This window comes from Sciurus vulgaris (genome assembly GCF_902686455.1).
Source record: "Sciurus vulgaris genome assembly, chromosome: 15".
In the NCBI taxonomy this organism is placed as follows: domain Eukaryota; kingdom Metazoa; phylum Chordata; class Mammalia; order Rodentia; family Sciuridae; genus Sciurus; species Sciurus vulgaris.
Window position 1 is genome coordinate 35,301,106 of NC_136476.1, and position 18,207 is coordinate 35,319,312.

Here is an 18,207-nt window from a genome sequence, read left to right on the forward strand (position 1 = left end):
AGCATTTCCCAATAATCAGAAATGTTGATAAGGAAGGTAAGTCCTGAAGAAAAGTGTTTCAGACTTGTCAACCAAGGTTTCAGTTATGTTTTTGCTTATATATCAAAGTTACCAGGTCTGCTAAATTAACCAAAATGAAGACATAAAATTCCAAGTCAACCTTTAAACCAATGCTCTGCTCTGGTAGATAGAAAACTCAACTGGTGTCCAGACCTATGCTAGCCACATGAGTACTAGAAATGTGAATAGCCCAAATTGAGATGTGTTGTAAGTGAAAAATATACGCAGGAGTCCGAAGACTCAGTATAAAAATAAGAATGCAAAATATCTCAATAAACACATTAATTATATCAATGTTTATATTTACTATACATGCAAATGAGAACTTTATCTACTAGGTTAAATAAACTATATTAGAATTGATTTCATCTGTTTCTCTTTAATTTTCCTATGTGGCTCACATTATTATTTTTCTTGAATGGAGCTATTCTAGACACTGGGACTTTTGTCATTTCAATTCTTGTAGGTTGTATGACTATGGCCTTTTTTCTTGGTCTCCTGAGCATCATCATTTTCAAGTGAGGGAACAGAGATCAGGTATATAGATTTCAAATTTTACAGCTCCAAGAATTATAAAATGCATAAAATTATATCTAGTTACTGTTCAGTCTTTTATGCCTAAAACCCAAGATCCATTTTCTTTTCAGCCTTCTCTCTAGAAGCAGTGAAAAACAAATGACAGAGAAACAGGTTTTATTCATCTGTTGCTAAATTTAAAATGATTTTTTTAGTACAATTTCCAGAGGAATTTGAACAAGGCTTTTAATGGAAGCAGACTTGGTAATCACGTTGAGTTTCATCAGTAATGAATTACTCAAAATGATATATAAAGTAAAGAAAACTGATTGTTGTTGATTTGGTAAGAAAGTTACCAAGGCAGACACACCAAACCTCCGGAAAGGTTTAGTGGTTCCCTCATTGAATCCAAGGGAGTACATCTTCAATTTACAAAATATAATGTGGTTGTACCCCTCTTGGGGACACAATTTTTTTGACAGAAATAACTGTACTTATTGCATCTTTTATTCCTAACTTTGTAATAATTCAAAACATACCTCTTCACATAGTTCTCAGGTGGCAGTATCAGGCAAAAATTTAAATACTTAATTTTACATTATCATATATTTACTGTTAAGGAACCATGAACAATTTCATTCTGCAGGTTCTCTGATAGGAATGAACATTTTATTTTACAGGTTATGTTGAGGATTTGAGTTGGTTTGCTGACTGAACCAGGGAAAGGAAATGGAAAACAGAAGGAGGAGATTAAATGCAGGACAGAAACTCAGTTTAGCGTATACGTTTTTACCAAAATGATGGTGAGTCTAAAGTACATATTCTGCCTCAGTGAAAGCCTGGTCAAAGCCAGAAACTGGGGAATATGGGCATAGGGTACCAGACTGTATTATTCCTTGCATGACAAGTTTAAAATCCTAATATACAGTTAGTAGAAAAGAGAGATCAATGAATTCCGTGATAGTCTGTGTATCCAAAGGGAGAAACTTTCAAAAGAAATCAAAGACCAAAGTAAAGATCACTAAAACACAGGAGTAAGTGAGGGGAAGAACAATATTGTCAAAGCTAGAGAGTCTGCAGAGAAAAACAATGGAAAGGCTTCTGAGATTCCACTCAGGAAAGCATTTCAGCAGACTGTTTAAAATTTTTAACTTTACAAAGAAGCACAAAGAAATACCTGAAATAATAGCTGATTTTAAGAATCTAACTTACATGCAAGTAAAACATTAGTCTAAATTATTTGCTTTTATAAATATTCCTAATGTATATCAGATAAATATTAAAGCAAGGCTGAATTAATTCATAGCTGCTCTTTCCTTGCTAATACCAGATGTGTGTGGGTCATAATGTAAATGGCTCTTGACAAAAACCTCTGAGAAAAACCCAGTGAGGCCCGTTTGAAGTCTGTCGATAATAGGCAAGGTGAAAAGGATCCATTGAAAAGAAAAGCAGAAAATAGGAGGAGATGTTCCCTTAGAAAAAACATTATTGGGTGTTTTTGTCCCTTAATATTTGGGTATTTTTTCTTCAAACAAAGAAAAACTTTTGCTTAAATGTTTAAAACTTGGGGAAATATATACTTTCAAAAGATCTTTTCATTCACTATTAAGTTTTAACCTAGTCAAGAATTTCTTAAAATATGCCTAATTTCTTTTTAAAATAGTTTAAAGTGCTATTTCAAAATTCTTTCATTTAAACTACCATTTTTTAAAATCTTATTTCTTCACACAGCAAGGGGGTTCCAGAAACCACTCAAACATTCCTGCCCTCTGAATATTTGGGAATGGTCTCTTCATGTGTTATTAATAAGTCAGACAAAGTATTTATATTAATGGCCACACAATGCATATTCAACTGCATGTGGACTCTGAAAAAGTCCAGGGCTCCTTCACCTGTGCTTGCCTGACTATCTTATTAGACGAAACTTTCTGTAACCTACACAAAGTCATGTCAATGTTCACTATGGCAAAAGAACTAGACACAAACACAAAAGAAATACCTGTGATTTTAAAGGAATGGCAAGAAAAAGTGCTCACACAACATAAAAGTTAATTTTACATCAGTATCATTAATATTATACTCACACTATAACAGCCAAATAAACCTTGTGCCTTAAAAACAAATCAGGTCACTTGAGCAGCCTGCTGCATTCTGCTAAAAAAGCAAAATCTGTCATGCATAGCAAGCTGACACTCTTCCTCAAAGACTTTTATTGTCTCTAGTCAACTTTGAAATCATCCTCTCCCATGTACTGAATCTGAATACAGAAAGTTTTATCAGTAGGTATTAAAAGCACAAAAAAAGTTATGAGATGGTTCCAAATGGAAGTCTTTTTTTCTTTTTTTTTTTTAAGTTAAGGTTATTTTTCTAGTTTATCTGCGCATTCAAGCTGCTTTTTTTAAAAAAATTCAACAATTATTTCTTTAAAGAATGGCACTTATGTGGCTGAAATTAAAATGCACACAAGATAGTCTTTCAAGGCCAGCAAGCACTTCCTAACCTAATCCCCCACTTCCTTTGCTAGCTAAACATAACTACTTCAAATGTGTACATCCTTTAAAAAGTTAGAAGGGAGCACCTTGCATGTAATAGCAGGCAGCTGGGAAGCCAATTGGCGCAGTCAGAGAGCACATTTTAGAAAGAGGCTCTTTAACATTCAATAACTAAGTGGTAATTGGGCACAGAAACATAAACTGTCAAACTGAATCAAAACCCCTTTGCTTTTTGGAGAATTATTTGTAAGATTATACCAGAATTAAATTTGAACATGCATCTACCCTATGCATTCAGTCAAATTATAAAACAAAAAATTTTTTTGCTGTGCTTTCTTTGGATAAAATTAATGTCAGCTTTGTGTCCTTAAACCAGACCCGATCGGGAAATGAAATATGTTTAGTCCTGAAATAGTTGTGGTAATTCAATCCCTGCACTCTCCTTATTTTCTTGATGACAAAGAAAAACTCCCAACTGGCAGGGCCACCTGCACTGATTACTCCTCCATCCACACCCACAGAATATGAAAATGAGCCAATGATCATTAACCTTAATTTCTTCTAACATAAACCTCAGCTCTTTTTCAGTCTTGCTACTCAGGGAACTCCCCTGAGATAAAGGAAAAGAGAAAGGGGGGAAATAAGGAAATAGGGAGTGAAAGCTCAGTGCACAAGGAGGGGCACAGGAATGAAAAATGGAATCCACTGGCTTTTTAAAAACTGCACAGCTGGCTTATTAAACTTCATACAGAAAAGACTTTACAAAGATAAAGAGAGTTCCAGCCATCACTAACTCTTCAGATAGTGTGATACTTTCCTGTTTGAGCCTCCTCTTCAGAGCAAACAATAAGAAAGGATGCTTCCTCTCTACCTTCCCCAACCCCCATACTCCTCCATCCCAGTCCCCCACCCAGACGTCACTATATAAAGATAGCCTGCAATCAAAGATGGGCCTGGACAGCAAGAATGCAGGTGCAGTTGTAAGATCTGCAGTGTGAGGACCAAAGGGCCTCAACAACCAGAAGGGAGATACTAAGATGAACACTTCAAATACAGTGGAGAATGCACAGCCCCTTCTGGTCATCCACATTCAAGTCCGGCCAACTGGAATCACTTTTGCTTCAAACTGTGTGGGGTGAGATACCATTAGCATGACATCATCTTCTAATGGATGAGGAGTTAGTTGGAGCTCTAAAAAGAAACACGACCAGGAGGAGAGCAGGAAACCTTCCGAAATAACAACCTCTTCAGCACAGATGTGTGTACTGCAAATAATCTCGTTATGTTTGCCTACAGACCTTGATATATCTTAAGCAGGTTGCTCAGAGAGGATAAGACTATGAAAATGAAGAAAACAGCATAGCAAAAGATAAAACTACACAAGACCCCTGGTAAAGCATTCCTGAAGCTGAAGGGAAAACCAACTTTAAAAACCATTGCAATGCTAAAGGAAACCAAAAAGTCTTCAATTTGTGTTTTCGCTATTAAAAATATTGACTGCAAAGGCACATACATGCATAAAGAACGTAACAAAAGTCTAATTGTGTTACCTGCAAGTACATTACGGGATGTTTTGTTGCCTACCCAGTGCAAGCAGACAGAGCAACTTTGACCACGAAGTTATTCCCTCAATGTTTCAGACTTCAACTCAAATAGCAGCCATGAGGAGGGTGAGGCAGGAAGGCAGGAAAAACAAACAAACAAAAACAAAAACCTGGCTCAACTGGGTAGTGGATTCCAAAGCCCAATTTACACTAAAACCTGGCCTTGGGCACTCAGTGTTCCCTGCCTTCTTGCTCAGCCTACCAACTCTAAGAGGCGCGTGCATACACAGTCACCCTTCCTTCTGTCTCCTTTCTCCCTTTCCCCCTCCCTAATCAGACTCTCAAAGGTCAATGGTCCCCTCTAGAAGTGAGGACAGAGTGCTGAAGTATTCAGTGCCATGAGTCATCTTAATAGATACTCCAGTGACTCCCTGCGACCCAGCAGTGAGCCGAGATAGCAGGGCTTTTAATAAAGCAGCACTTTTGCACGCTCGCAGCCCCGTTAATTTAATACCTGCCGCTTGTTTACCAAACAGCACAGGCATGTCTCCATGTCGATAACTTCCCAGTGACAGTGAGGCGACTGAATCTGGGCATGGAACAGATGCACCTTTTTACGCTCTGTTAAACCGTGTCACAGACTACAGCCCCTGAGCGCATTCCTTTATTTATGCTGCAGCCAGTTGAGCTAATTGTCAGAGACAGACCTGGTTCTAATTCTGCAGAGTGCAGCAACTGCAGGAGCATATGTGGTGAGGCATGAATGGTGCGGAGCCTGAAAGGAAACAGTTGAAAAACAGAGTCAGAGGGTAGAGGCATAATCTGCCAATATTTTACCTAGAAAGACTTCGAAAATGTCACCTATCTCAACAGGAGGTTATGAGAGTGGGGACAAAGGTAAAGCATCGGCAGTATCTGAATGAAGCAGAGGAAAGCAAATGTTAAAGTAAATACCTATGTAAAGAGAACACAACGGGGCAGCGATGGCATTCACTCTCCAAAGAAGTGAGGCCTGTGCAGGTGTAAAATATTCACAGGCTCCAAAACTACTCAGTAACAGCAATGTGCAATGCAGCTCACAGCTGCAGTGCTGTACCATCCAGGGCTGGCCATTTCAGATGCCCTGACACAAGTCCACTAATGGCACCAAAATTACTTGAAGAATAGTCTCTCGTTCGTCCAGCCATACAGCCTTAGTCTGCTTGATCATGTGTAGACAAAGTTAACTCCCATTTATTGTTCTCCTCACACCCTGTAGCATTAGAAGTGTTTCTTATTAGCTGTAATACCATACTCATATTTTATCAGTAGCAAGAGTTCACTCCAGTTAAAGTTCTTCACCCGTCATGGGCATTTTTCAGCAAATTAATGTCTTTTACTTGCATGACTTCTCTTCGTATTATAATTTGGGGTTTAAACGGATCATAATACTTTACAGAAAGGAAAAAGACAAAAAGAGCTCAGTGTTGATAATTTTTACTACTTATGACTAAATGACCTCAACTGAAGAATAAAAAATTAAGTCATTTGTCTTATGAGGTACAGAGGACATTTTATAGCGTACAATTTAGCTAATAATGGGTTGGGGCCAATCCTTAACAAGTCACATGCTTCCATTGTCCCTTCACCCCTGCTTATGTTTTTACCACATCCTAACAAAAACATGACCAGAACTGGTGAAAAACATACGGTTCCAACTAATGAATCACATACTTTCCCGCAAGTACAGTAAGTACTACCAGCTGTGCGACAGTCTTGCTTTGGCAGTGGAACCAGAGTCGAACAAGCCGGCCCATCTGAAAGCAGCTGTATTGAAAAACCACAAGCAATATGAGTGTGTCTGCCTTCTCAGGGCGGCTCAGCCTCTGCTCTATGTCTCTTTTCTGTCCCCAGAATGTGCCAGCCATCTTGTCTAGAAAAAGTTTCAGAAATTACAGAGATGGGGGGAAATTTCAAAAATTTTAAAAACTTAAGCATTTGGAAGTGTCATCACTTTGTTAAGGGTGATGCTACAAGCAGACAATAAAAGGAACAGCCCTCTCTCCCACAACAAAGCTGTGTGTTTCTTTTAGGGCTTGCCTGGATATAGATGGTGTATATTCATGTATCTAAATAAGTGAGGTGGGGGCAGGAAGAAGGAGCAGCTCTAGACCTGGCTACTTGCAGACAGGCTGTCACATGCACACAAATGCACAAGCGTGCACGGAACAATTCACAGATTATCAACTCATGCCACAAGCTACTGCAAAAATTTCTATGATTTAAACTTGCCATTTATACAACAATAAGCTTCATTTGTAACCACAGAGCATTCTGAAAAAATTCCCTGGTAAGCCCCAGATATTTTTACACAAATGCACTTTTCCATTCTTTGCAACAACATTCAAATGAATAAACATTACTGCCAAAGGGAAAGGAAAGTCCAGCAGCATTAATTTAGAGATGTAAGTGGAAATGATAGTTTTTTTTTTTAAATGTTCATAGTGTGTGAAGGCAGTAACTAGTAAAACTTTACCAATATCATTAAGTGATCAGTACCTTTTATGTAGCCTGAGTACCATCTTAGGCTTGCTCTGAGAAAAACAAATACCTAGGGTTATTCTTCTTCACTTTTCCAAAGTCTTAACCAGAACAAAAGGATAATGGTAAAATTAGTTATTTGCAAAATTTAGTTGTTTGCAATTGTTCTAAATTCAGGAAAGTCAAATGTGAGGATTAACTGGAAGACTCTGCCTTTGATGTTTGCCTTTATCATTTAATTTAGTCAAACACATTATTCTGAACTTATGTAGTAAAAATGCTTTATTCAGCAAAATCTAATCCAAATAAGTCATAACAACACCACATTTTTTCTTTTTGTTTATACCACAGTTCTATGAATAATTTTTGCTTTGAATGAAGCTATCATCAATGTAACACTCAAAGCATGGTCAAACTCACTACACCAATTAGAGAAAACCTTGGCTCCTGGGATTCAAGTTCCTCCTCTGTGAGTTTTTGTGTGCCTGGGGGAGTTCAAGGCTGGGTTGGACAACAGCAAGGGCTTATCACATCCATCCATATGGCTAGATCAAGTAGACAGAGGATAGGATAGACAGCATCCACTGGACTGGGGAAGAGAAGATGATGGACATTTATTCTAGCCTGAAGAACCAGCCTTTCTACTCACCTAAATCATGGATGTAAAAAATAGTCCACTGAAAAATAAATAGGTGTATTACCTTAAAGGATACTGACTAGGGGCTGGGGTTGTAGCTCAGTGATAGGGTGCTTGCCTCACACATGAGGCACTGGGTTCAACCCTCAGCACCACATAAAAACAGATAGAACAAAGTTACTGTGTCCATCTAAACTAAAAATAAATAAACAAATCGAATATTGACTAATCTGTGGCCCACTTCATATTAAATCTAATAGGGAATTCTTGTTCAAGGGGGGAAAGTCCAAAACTATAATAAAATAACACAGTAAAACCTATAGAGAAAAAGCTAATATAGTTCATCTAAAATTCTGATAAAATTACCAAGAAATCATTAAAACTCACAAAAATAATGATAGGGAAAAATAGTTATAATAGACAGATAAGCAAAAAGCAACTTGCCAAGAAACATACACATCAGGATCCTCTTTTATTTTTAAAATAAATACAAGAGAAGAAAAAAAGCAAGTCAAAATACTCTAAAATTATTAACACCTGTGTGGTCAGAACTATTGGCAATGGTTTTACTGTTATTAAACCCTATTTTCTAAATTTAGTTTATTTAATTCGTATAAATTACATAAAGGAAAAATAAATATAATTTTTTTCTTTACTATGTAACAAATATGATTATTAAAATATCTAGTAACTAGATTTCTCGTCCTAACTAGTAGTTACATTTGAAATTCTACATATTGAAAAAAAAAATGGGGTGCTTTTGTCAAAGTCAAAAATTGTTTTACTTCAAACTATCCTTTTTTAAAACTACATTTAGGGTTTTTGTATGTAAAATCTGGACAGATACTAAATTTACATACTTCCCTCCCCCATCTCCTAGATTCCCAAGGGCATACTTTCATAATTTGAGCTACAAACCAGCCTTTGTTAATTCAAAGTTTACATAATTAATGAACCAGAGATCTAAATCTTCACCTTACTAATAAAAATAATATCTTTAAATAGCACTTCTAATTGCTAAAGCACTCCCATAAAATAAAAACTCATATTCACCACTGAATCACCATTCCTTCACCCCAAAACACAGCAGCTGCCCTGTGGAACGCCAACCAAGGTCCTTGAACTAGTCAGAGATACTATAATAGGATAAATTTAACAGAGCAAATCTGTTAAATATGCATATCCAGGTTGAACATGGTAGAAATAACTAGATTAATAACCGTACTCTTGTAATTAGGGACTTAAATTCAGTAATTGAGAGGATTTACTGTTTAAGAAGCATTCAAAGTTTTTCATTGGATAACTTCTAAGAGAACTGGTAAAGACACTAATGTGGCAAATATTTACTGATCAATTACCAAGGGTTAAAAATATATAAAGTTAGGCTATTCTGAGCATCTTGACATCAGAAACCATCTACTGACCAAGAAAAGAGAAGTAATGTGGAATACACTGTGTAAATGAGCAGCAGAAAGCACTACAGGGGAACAGGCATTGAGGCTTCTGGGGCTTTGGAACAACATCAGGAAAAGGTAGAGCTAAATGAAGCTTAGAGACATGGTTAGCAGCCAACCAGGGAAGGCTGGGACTAGGAAGAAGGAGGAACAACATGGGAGAATGCTGCATGGTGAGAAATAACAAGAGATCAGGGAGAACTACACGTTGACTTGTGTGGCTAGAGAGAGAAGAGCTGAGAGCAGAGGAGGCAGGGTCCAATTTACAAGGGTCTTGTCTGTCACTTGAAACAGTCTCAAGTTTCCTTACATCTGATTAAACAGTGAGAACTGCTCACACTCCATAGCTCCATGCCCTTCTGATCTTTATCTTGTGTGTGATGGGAGAGGACTATACCCTCCCCTCGTTTTCACTTTTACTTGAAAACAGTACTTACTGAATACATTCAAAGTGCCAAGCACTGTGCTAGGCACTATGAAAACTAAGTAAAGAACAGTTCGGATCCCTTGTCCACTCTAGTAGCTCACATGTGTGGATCCCTCACATTAGGTAAAAATTTCTTTAAAAGCACAAACCCAAAATAGGCATGGTCTTGTCTGTTTTTTTGGATCCTAAAAGCAAAGAAAGACCAGAGGGGAAAAAGAATCTGTGCTGTGAAAGCAAAATATTCCAAAATCATTTTATCAGGTCAAATTATGCCAAAGTGATAAAATCATACTTTAAGAGAATACTTTGTCAAAGCACTGCTAATTATAGACATTAGACCATCCAAAATTTAAGTTATTTTCTTGATAAGGACAGGTATAGCCATTTCATATACACCATGACACAATACACACTGAGGTCTAGACTCCAACTTTGCTCAGGCATTGTATTGGGGACCTACTGTCATATGTCTTTGACTAAGATACCATTCCAAGGCCTAATTAAATGCATTTAGTAAGATTCCAGATAAAACAGCATGATGCAAATTTTGACAACAGTCAGATTTTAGTATCAACCTTTATGCAAAAGTCTATACCCCATAAAAGCCACTTTCTCAATAATTCCTAATGCAATATTCTTGGGGAAAACAATATAATCGAGTTTTATGGGAGGGAAGATTCTTAATACCAGCTGGTTATAGTCAAGCACTAACGCATGAGAACTGATCATATTAAAATCCAGATACCAGCTATTATACCTAAAATTGTTGCTTCATTCATATTTAGCATGAAGAGGAGCCTATCTAAAGCAGACTCTATTTAATACAATGTGGTTTTAATTGGAGTCTGTTTTAGATGAGCCACCTGTATTTCATCTTTTTAAAATTATCCATAATTTTCTGCGCAATTTGCCTCTGCAACATAACGAATAGCAGTTAGTTATAGATTATTGCCATTGTTTGGATGTCTAAGAAGGGAAGGCAAACCTCTATTTACTGAGATATGATGGCCCCAAACCAAAGAACAAAATTGGGAGCGTAAGGTTCTGGTTCTCTCTCAGTGCACAGATGAACAAGACCATTCACATGCAAGTATTATTAAGTCTTAACTAGAAAAGCAACAGCTCAACACCCTAGTTAGTATTTTTGCTCAAGATAAACTGCATGATGGATACTCTGAAGCCTAGTGCTAAATTAACTAAAATCTCACCTTTTCTACTCAAGAAGAAAAAAATTACAACTGTGGAAGTTCTGCTGTTAGCAACTACATAAAATAACTTTTTTTCTGGGAGTGGTATGGCCCTATTTTGCAATTATTTCTGCACCAATATATTCACAGTGGGTTCCCAACTAAAACCATTCAAAAGTTTTATATGATGTCATTATTTTCTAGGACACTTTCCATGTTGTTATCATTTTCATAACATCTAAAAAAACTGTGAAATACAGTGTATCATAAACATCATGGAAGTTTTTCCTATATAGACCCAGGTAAATAGAAGTTGACAAATCAAAGAGTGTATAACACGCAACTGTGTGTGTGTGTGTGTGTGTGTATTGACTTGATGCCTGTAAGAAGAATCACCCGACAAAAAAAAAAAAAAAAACACCTAAAATGCAACATTCAAAGAAGATGCTTTACTTAATCTGTTATAAATTACAAAATCCTCCAATGTCAATAACTGAAGTTCAAATTTCAGCAGGTGTCAAATATATTAAAATTATCTTTGATCACATGTTAAAATTATGCCAAAAATGTTATTCAGAAAGGGACAAAGTGTCACAATCCACTTTAAAATGCTGGCATTATTTATTAAACTATACTACCCACGTTTTTCTCTTCATGCTTACCAGTTAAATAAGTGATTTCTAACTAGTGTTTCTTCCCCAAACAGACTGTTCCACCACACAGAACTGACTCCATTCACATTGTGGTTGGTTTGTTTGTTTGTAGGAGGTGTTTGGTTTGGCATTAGGGATTGAACCCAGAGGCACTTTCCTCTGAGCTATATCCCTAGTGCTCATTATTTTTTAATATTGAGACAGGTTTCACTAAGCTGCTGAGGGTCTTGCTAAGGCTCATCTTGAACATGTGATTCTCTTGGATTTTTTTTTTTCCTAAATTGCTGGGATTATAGGCATGTGCCACCATGCCTGTAGGATAAGATGATTTATAACATTCCTCAATTTCAAAGTATCCAGTGTACAAACTCCATAGACTTAGATATGCTATAGAAATAGTACCGTTTTCATTTGCAAATGACTGTATTTTTTTTCTCCAATTTATGTAGTCCTCTACTATTATGTTCTAATGTTGCCTTAGCATCTCCCCTACTTAAAACATTGTGATTTTTCCAATTTCTCCAAATATAGTTGTCATAATTATTTATATCAAATCTAGATACATGTTAATTGATACATAGGCAAACTGAATACCCCAAATTCTAACCTCAAAGAATTATTGCCACTTAGTTACCCAAACTATCCTATAATTAAGAACTTCAAGTGTCTCGTCAAAACACCAAAGTCTTGGTCCAAGAACCAGCATGCATTGTATGGGGGGAAAGTGTATACACTAATCCAAGTGTTTTCCTTTTAATTTAACACAGTAACACCAGTGATTTTCTTATAGATTCCATTATGGAAGTCATAGCTTGAGTTCAGTGCCACTAGATAGAATCTATTACTAACGTGATTTGTATAAAGTATATACAGCATACCTCATATGGAAACCATATTTTCACAGTAACAGATGCTTAATAACAAATACTAACTTGGAGTATCTGTGGCAATTTCTCTATTCTTATTTTGCTGAACCATTTCAGCAGTGTGTCTGTTCAGACATTTAGTCTATGAAGCCAAGGCTTTGGAATTTTCTCACTGCAGTTAAAAAGGGATTAATTTTATCCCATGTTGTATTAGTTACAAGATAATTGGGCTCTTCGAAAGGCACTACCATAAATTATCTTGATCCAGAAATTATTCTGAACATTGGTAGAAAATAATGCTCCTGCATAAACACACTTGTTTATGTAAGTTACTGAATAATTTGTTTATTTTCTTTATAATTTCATGGTTTTTTTCCTCTTGGTCTCTGTCATATAAAATTTTTTAAATTTTATTTTTATTTTTACAGACTGCATTTTGATTAATTGTATATAAATGGGGTACAACTTTTCATTTCTATGGCTGTACACGATGTAGAATCACACCATTCATGTAATCACACATGTACACAGGGTAATGATGGCTGTCTCCTTCCACTATCTTTCCTATCCCCTCTTCCCCATTTCCACAATTTATTAGTCAATGTTTCATAACTTTCATTTCATGTTTTATAATTCCTTTGAGTAATTCGATAACAGCAATTAACTTTCTATTTTTATAAGCACAATCTTTCTAACTTTTACAAACATAGTTTTACTAGAAAGTAACAAGAAATCACTAGTGATAAAAATAGGATCTGAAGTAATACTGCAGATTGTTGTGTACATGCCTAAAATATCATTTGAAGTCATATTTTCAAATGGGAAAGATAATTCTACAACATGGATTTCTTGGCCCACTCTAAATATATTTTTGGACACATTATAATAGTGCTTTTTTAGACTGGGGCCTAAATGCCATAATCAGTTTTTAGAAATGGGTTTCTTCAATACAAAGAAAAGCCAATTTCCTTATTTAAAAGATGACTAACAACTGCATGAACTTCATATATCAAGGGGCAGGGTAAAAAAGGTTAAAAGGATTAAATGAACACTCCGGAAAATGAGAAAAAGAGTAGAACAGAGGATACATTTTTAAGATTGAGGGTGTTTTGTTTGTTTGTTTGTTTTGTGAATATTCAGAATCTGGGAGCAATTTAAACTTCAGACATAAGGATTCTTGAAATTTGCTCAAAGCAAGTGGCAGAATAATCTTAAGAAGTTTCCTTGGACTACTCCAGAATTTTATGACATGGAATGATTTACATTAAAATGAGTGAACCAACATTCCCAAGGACTAACTTAAAATTTGAAATAATATTAGTGTGCTAGTCATAAAATCAGAATGCTATAGAAGTAGTTACAGGGAAAAAATAAATCTAACACCAGAAAATAGGAAAACTGACCTCCTACTTTACTGTTCAGGAAGATCAGGTTTAGATGAAGCCTTTTATTAATTTCTGTATATCTATATTCCATGAAATGTGGCCAAAAGAGAAATATAGTAACAGATTTCAAATCCAAAGAATATCAATAAAATATTTGAAGGAAAGTGAAGAATTTCTGGGACATTTTGCCCTTTTTTCCTCTTGTAGCCAAGCCACTATAATTTTATATCTCACTAACAAGTAGGATAATAGTTGAGGCTTTAGCCTTTATTTAATTAGTAAATTAGAAAAGTATTGATGTAAAATCTAGATAAAATTTTAAATCATTTGTTCTATAATTATTCTGTGATTTTTTTTTTTTTTTTAAATGCCCAAGCACACTTTTCTAGCTCATGGGGAAAATCCTGCTGTGGTTCAAAGACAACTATTCTTTTTTTTTTTCCTTGTGTCTAGAAAGGAGTGATTTTTTTCCCCTTCCATCTTCCTCTCTTACCATTCATAGTTTTCATTAGCCATCTGAAAGGCTACAGAATTGCTTTTGTGTTCAAAATTACCCAGTATCAAGCCCTGTGCGGGAACTCCCACAGAATATCATGCAAAGGAACAGCTTCTTAAGGTACCTGACTAGCAAAATTTAAAAGGAAAATGTTCCTTTAGTGTCCATACATTCAGACTTGCAGTAAATTGGAATTATGTGAGAGATACAGAGAGATTCAGTGAGCATTCTTACAGTGTAAACACTGCAGTTCCGGGTGTGATGTTCACCCGACATCAAAGCCATCTATCCTGAACGTGCAGGGGCAAGCCTCCACCAGGGAGGACCTGTCTGTGTCAAATGGATCACTCTAACTCCCCAAAGTAGCCCAGTGTGTGTGGTTTAAATCACAACAGTACATAATAAACTTTTGGTTTTATCACACTAATTTCAAGTGTTTAAAGCCATAACTAAATCTGTGGCCTCCCAAAAAGTTTTTTTTTTTTTTTTTTTTTTTTTTGGTAAAATAAAAATAGTAACTTTTTAAAAAGGTAGCAGCCTCCAGAGATTTCAAAGATATGTATGCACCTCAGCAACAGCCAGGTGCTAAGCAACTTAGTGAGACCCTGTCTCTAAATAAAATACAAAACAGGGCTGGGGATGTGGCTCAGTGGTCCCCTGTACCAAAAAATAAAAATAAAATAAAATATGTACACACAACTAAGCATGTTATATACCTGCAAAGGTGAAATAGGTCTCCTTTGTAAGGAGAGCTTTCCAGCTCCTAGAAATTTTAAGGTACAAATGGTACCAGATTAAAAAGAAAAGAAAAAAAAAAAAAAAAAAAAAAAAAAAAAAACCAACTGTTGAATCAAGTGTGAACAAGGTATTTCAGGCAAAGAAAAAAATACACAGATTCAAAATGTTAAGGATATTGTGATTTAATTTACATAGTGTGACATAAACTGCTTTTAAGCGCTCAAGGAGAATATATTTTGGAAGACACATACAAAACTCAAGATATACACCTGGGTGTGGCTGATAACAAAAATCAGTGGGACATCACAGGCAACTATAATTAGCAATGGTGACTCTGAGCAGGATTGGATCTGTCTCCTAAATTTTAAATGATTGCTTCAAGCTAAACTTCTGGGAACTTCTTTGGTCTGGTAACTTCTTTGGTCTGGTAATCAGTCTGGGAGTCTTGCAGGAACAAGCTTTCTCGTGATATTTCCACTGCCTCGTGGTTTCTGGCAAGGTCTAGCCGTCTACAGAAACAAGGATTTTCTAAGTGTCTTGTTGTTTCCATTTCCTATCTCAGTGAAACCAAGTGCATTGGGATAAAAATTTTAAAAATACACACACATGCAAACTTTTCATCATCAAGGTTGCTTCTAAATCAAGTCAAAATAAATTCGTCAATGGTGCTTTGAGGAATTAGGACAGCTAGTGCTGACTATTGGATTAAAAAAAACTTGGAAGTAAGAACACCAAAACTTGCTGTATTTTTTAAAAAGGAGGTCATTCTTATAACTGTGCCAACATTAAGAAAATTTAAGATTTAAGACATCTTAAAAAATTAAACACTCAAAGACTCTTAAGACTACAATTACCTTTCTAATATAGAATTCTTAAGACTCAGATTCTTAACCTGCCCATTAAGGAACTGTAGGTCTCTACAGTAAAAGCAAATTCAATTACATTTAGGGACACTGCTACATAGTACACCACCTTCTACACAGGAAAGCACGGTGTGCTAAAAAAGATGCTCTTTTTAAAAAAAATCTTTTTAAACTTTTTCATTTGTTTAAATATACTAACCGGACCATAAACTCCAAAGAGAGTTAAATAATAAAATTGTTAATGTATCCTTTTCTTCATTTATTTTAATTATTGCCTCTTTCTAAATGTATACAAATTGCCTCACTTAAAACCACTTCATAGGATATGTGATTCTCTGTAGGGAATTTAACAGTGGAACACAATAATATAAACTTCAAAAGTTAAAGATAATACTTAGAAAGTAAGGACATTTAGGATAGTAATGAAACTTCAGGGAAATGATTCAGTTTTTATTGATTGGAAAACATACAATATTTAGGAAGTCCACAGTTATAAGGAACCCTCATAAGCAGAAAAGATGTGTCAAGTCAACGTTTATTTCTTAAAATAAACTACCTCAACACTGATTTTAAAAGTTTTAAAGTTATGAAAAATAATTACTATATTTTCAGGTTAATATACTGTTCTTAAAGACATTTTTATCAAAAACATTTAGTTCCAATAACAAAAATAATGAAAATTCATTTTAGTAGCAATACTATATCATTCGCCTCTGTTAAGTATTGGACTGGATGTGATCACTTTATTCTAATATTAATTTTTAACATTCTCTTACGAATTGCTAGCATCTACCCTGACTGGTCTGTTTATTTTTGAAAACATAAATCTAATATATACTTCAATAATGATTTCAGTTGCAAAAAGTGATTATAATAATGCACCATGCTGAATTCTATTACTATATTCTTTTTCATTATCTTTACATGTTAGGAAGTGCTTCTTCTTTAATTCCCATATCAAACTTTTTTAATTTCCCTATTAGAACAGTAAAAACAAAAATAAAATGAACCTTACAATATCCCATGTTAAAAGGCAGGGGAAAAAAATACCGACAAAGTAAGATAACATTTCCCCCCAACTACAGACAGTTTAAAGATTTTTTTTTTTTTTTAAGTTTTTAAAGACCAATTTTGATTTGTGCAGATATAGGAACCTATTTTCACTACACTGCTTCTAATGATTATGAATAGAAGTGGCGATACAAACATCTTCTTCATAAGAAAGAGGAACCAGAGTAGAATTAAAACACTTCTGTCCTTAATCTTGCCAGGCTACATTTCAGGTTAAGAAAATTTTCATAAGAAGAAAACGAAGTCATCAGACTACAAAAGCCAAGAATAATAGTTACATGTAAAATAGGTGTATGGATTATGTTTGATTAAGTCAGGACACCAAATATTTAAAGACAGACTCTCTCTTTCTCTCTCTCTCATACACACACACACAGACAGCTACAACCATCATTTCTACCACATTTCACATGTCCTGGACCATCTAATAAATGATATTAAATGCACATATATCAGAGTGCCTCTTATTGTTACACCTTTACAATATTTAACAAAACACAGAAGGGATAGGCACCTTTCATGTTAGAAATCACAGCAACTATGAACTACTACATTTCAATCAAATTTTCATTTATTAGTAAACTGTTTCCTCAGAAAGCATCAGATTCCCCTATTCTTATTACATATTTTAACATTTTAATGTACACAAGAGAATTCTCTGCTGAGCAAATTCTCAAGTGTCTTCAAGAAACTGGGAGGGCTGGCTTGCTGTGAATTAAATGCAAATCTTAGGCATGTATTTAAGAGTTTAACAAACCTATGTGCCCTTCAGAAAGATACCAACCACAGACATCAAAAGGGTGAACTTCAGCTTACAGAGTAGTAAGCTACCTGGAGAAGAACCCTACCTGGGCATCGGAATCACTGGAGCCCAGGTCTGACTCAGCCCCTTGAGGCACAGTGATATGAAGTCTCTAGATTTGGGTTTTTATCATGAAATTAACACTATCATCCTATTACTTTAGAGAGAGGTGTTCTAAGAACACCACAGCAGTCCACAGCTCTAGACAATATTAAGATACCATCACTGTAGACACATGTGCAAGAATTTGAATCCAGAGCACTGTACCCTTACAGGGAGCCCTAGATGTGCTCATAGAGAACTCCGGAATCACTAGATAAAGTGACTACAGGCACTTACCAGATAGAAATCAACCACCAGGAAAGTTCATTCTCCTCAAAGAAAGACTGCTGCTTACTTTTTAAATGCTGTATTACAATACAAAGGAATGATACTATGTATAGTATGACTATTTCTTCCAACTATTTCAGATTGCAAATCGTTCAAAAAATTACTG

General features: G+C 35.5%; 1 protein-coding gene across 19 annotated transcripts in view; it reads right to left on the minus strand.

Annotated features, from left to right (window-relative positions):
• Positions 1-18,207, minus strand: part of BNC2 (basonuclin zinc finger protein 2) — a 404,537-nt gene that overhangs the window by 175,961 nt on the left and 210,369 nt on the right. The window contains exon 1 of one of the 19 annotated variants that reach the window (XM_079113172.1): positions 4,619-7,960. The exons of 17 other annotated variants lie outside the window; for them this stretch is intronic. In XM_079113172.1, the coding sequence (XP_078969298.1) occupies positions 4,619-4,630 (12 nt within the window). In that variant the 5' untranslated portion in view covers positions 4,631-7,960. Of the gene's footprint in view, positions 1-4,618; positions 7,961-18,207 lie in introns of those variants that run through there. One more of the 19 variants, XM_079113176.1, reaches the window with a different exon arrangement.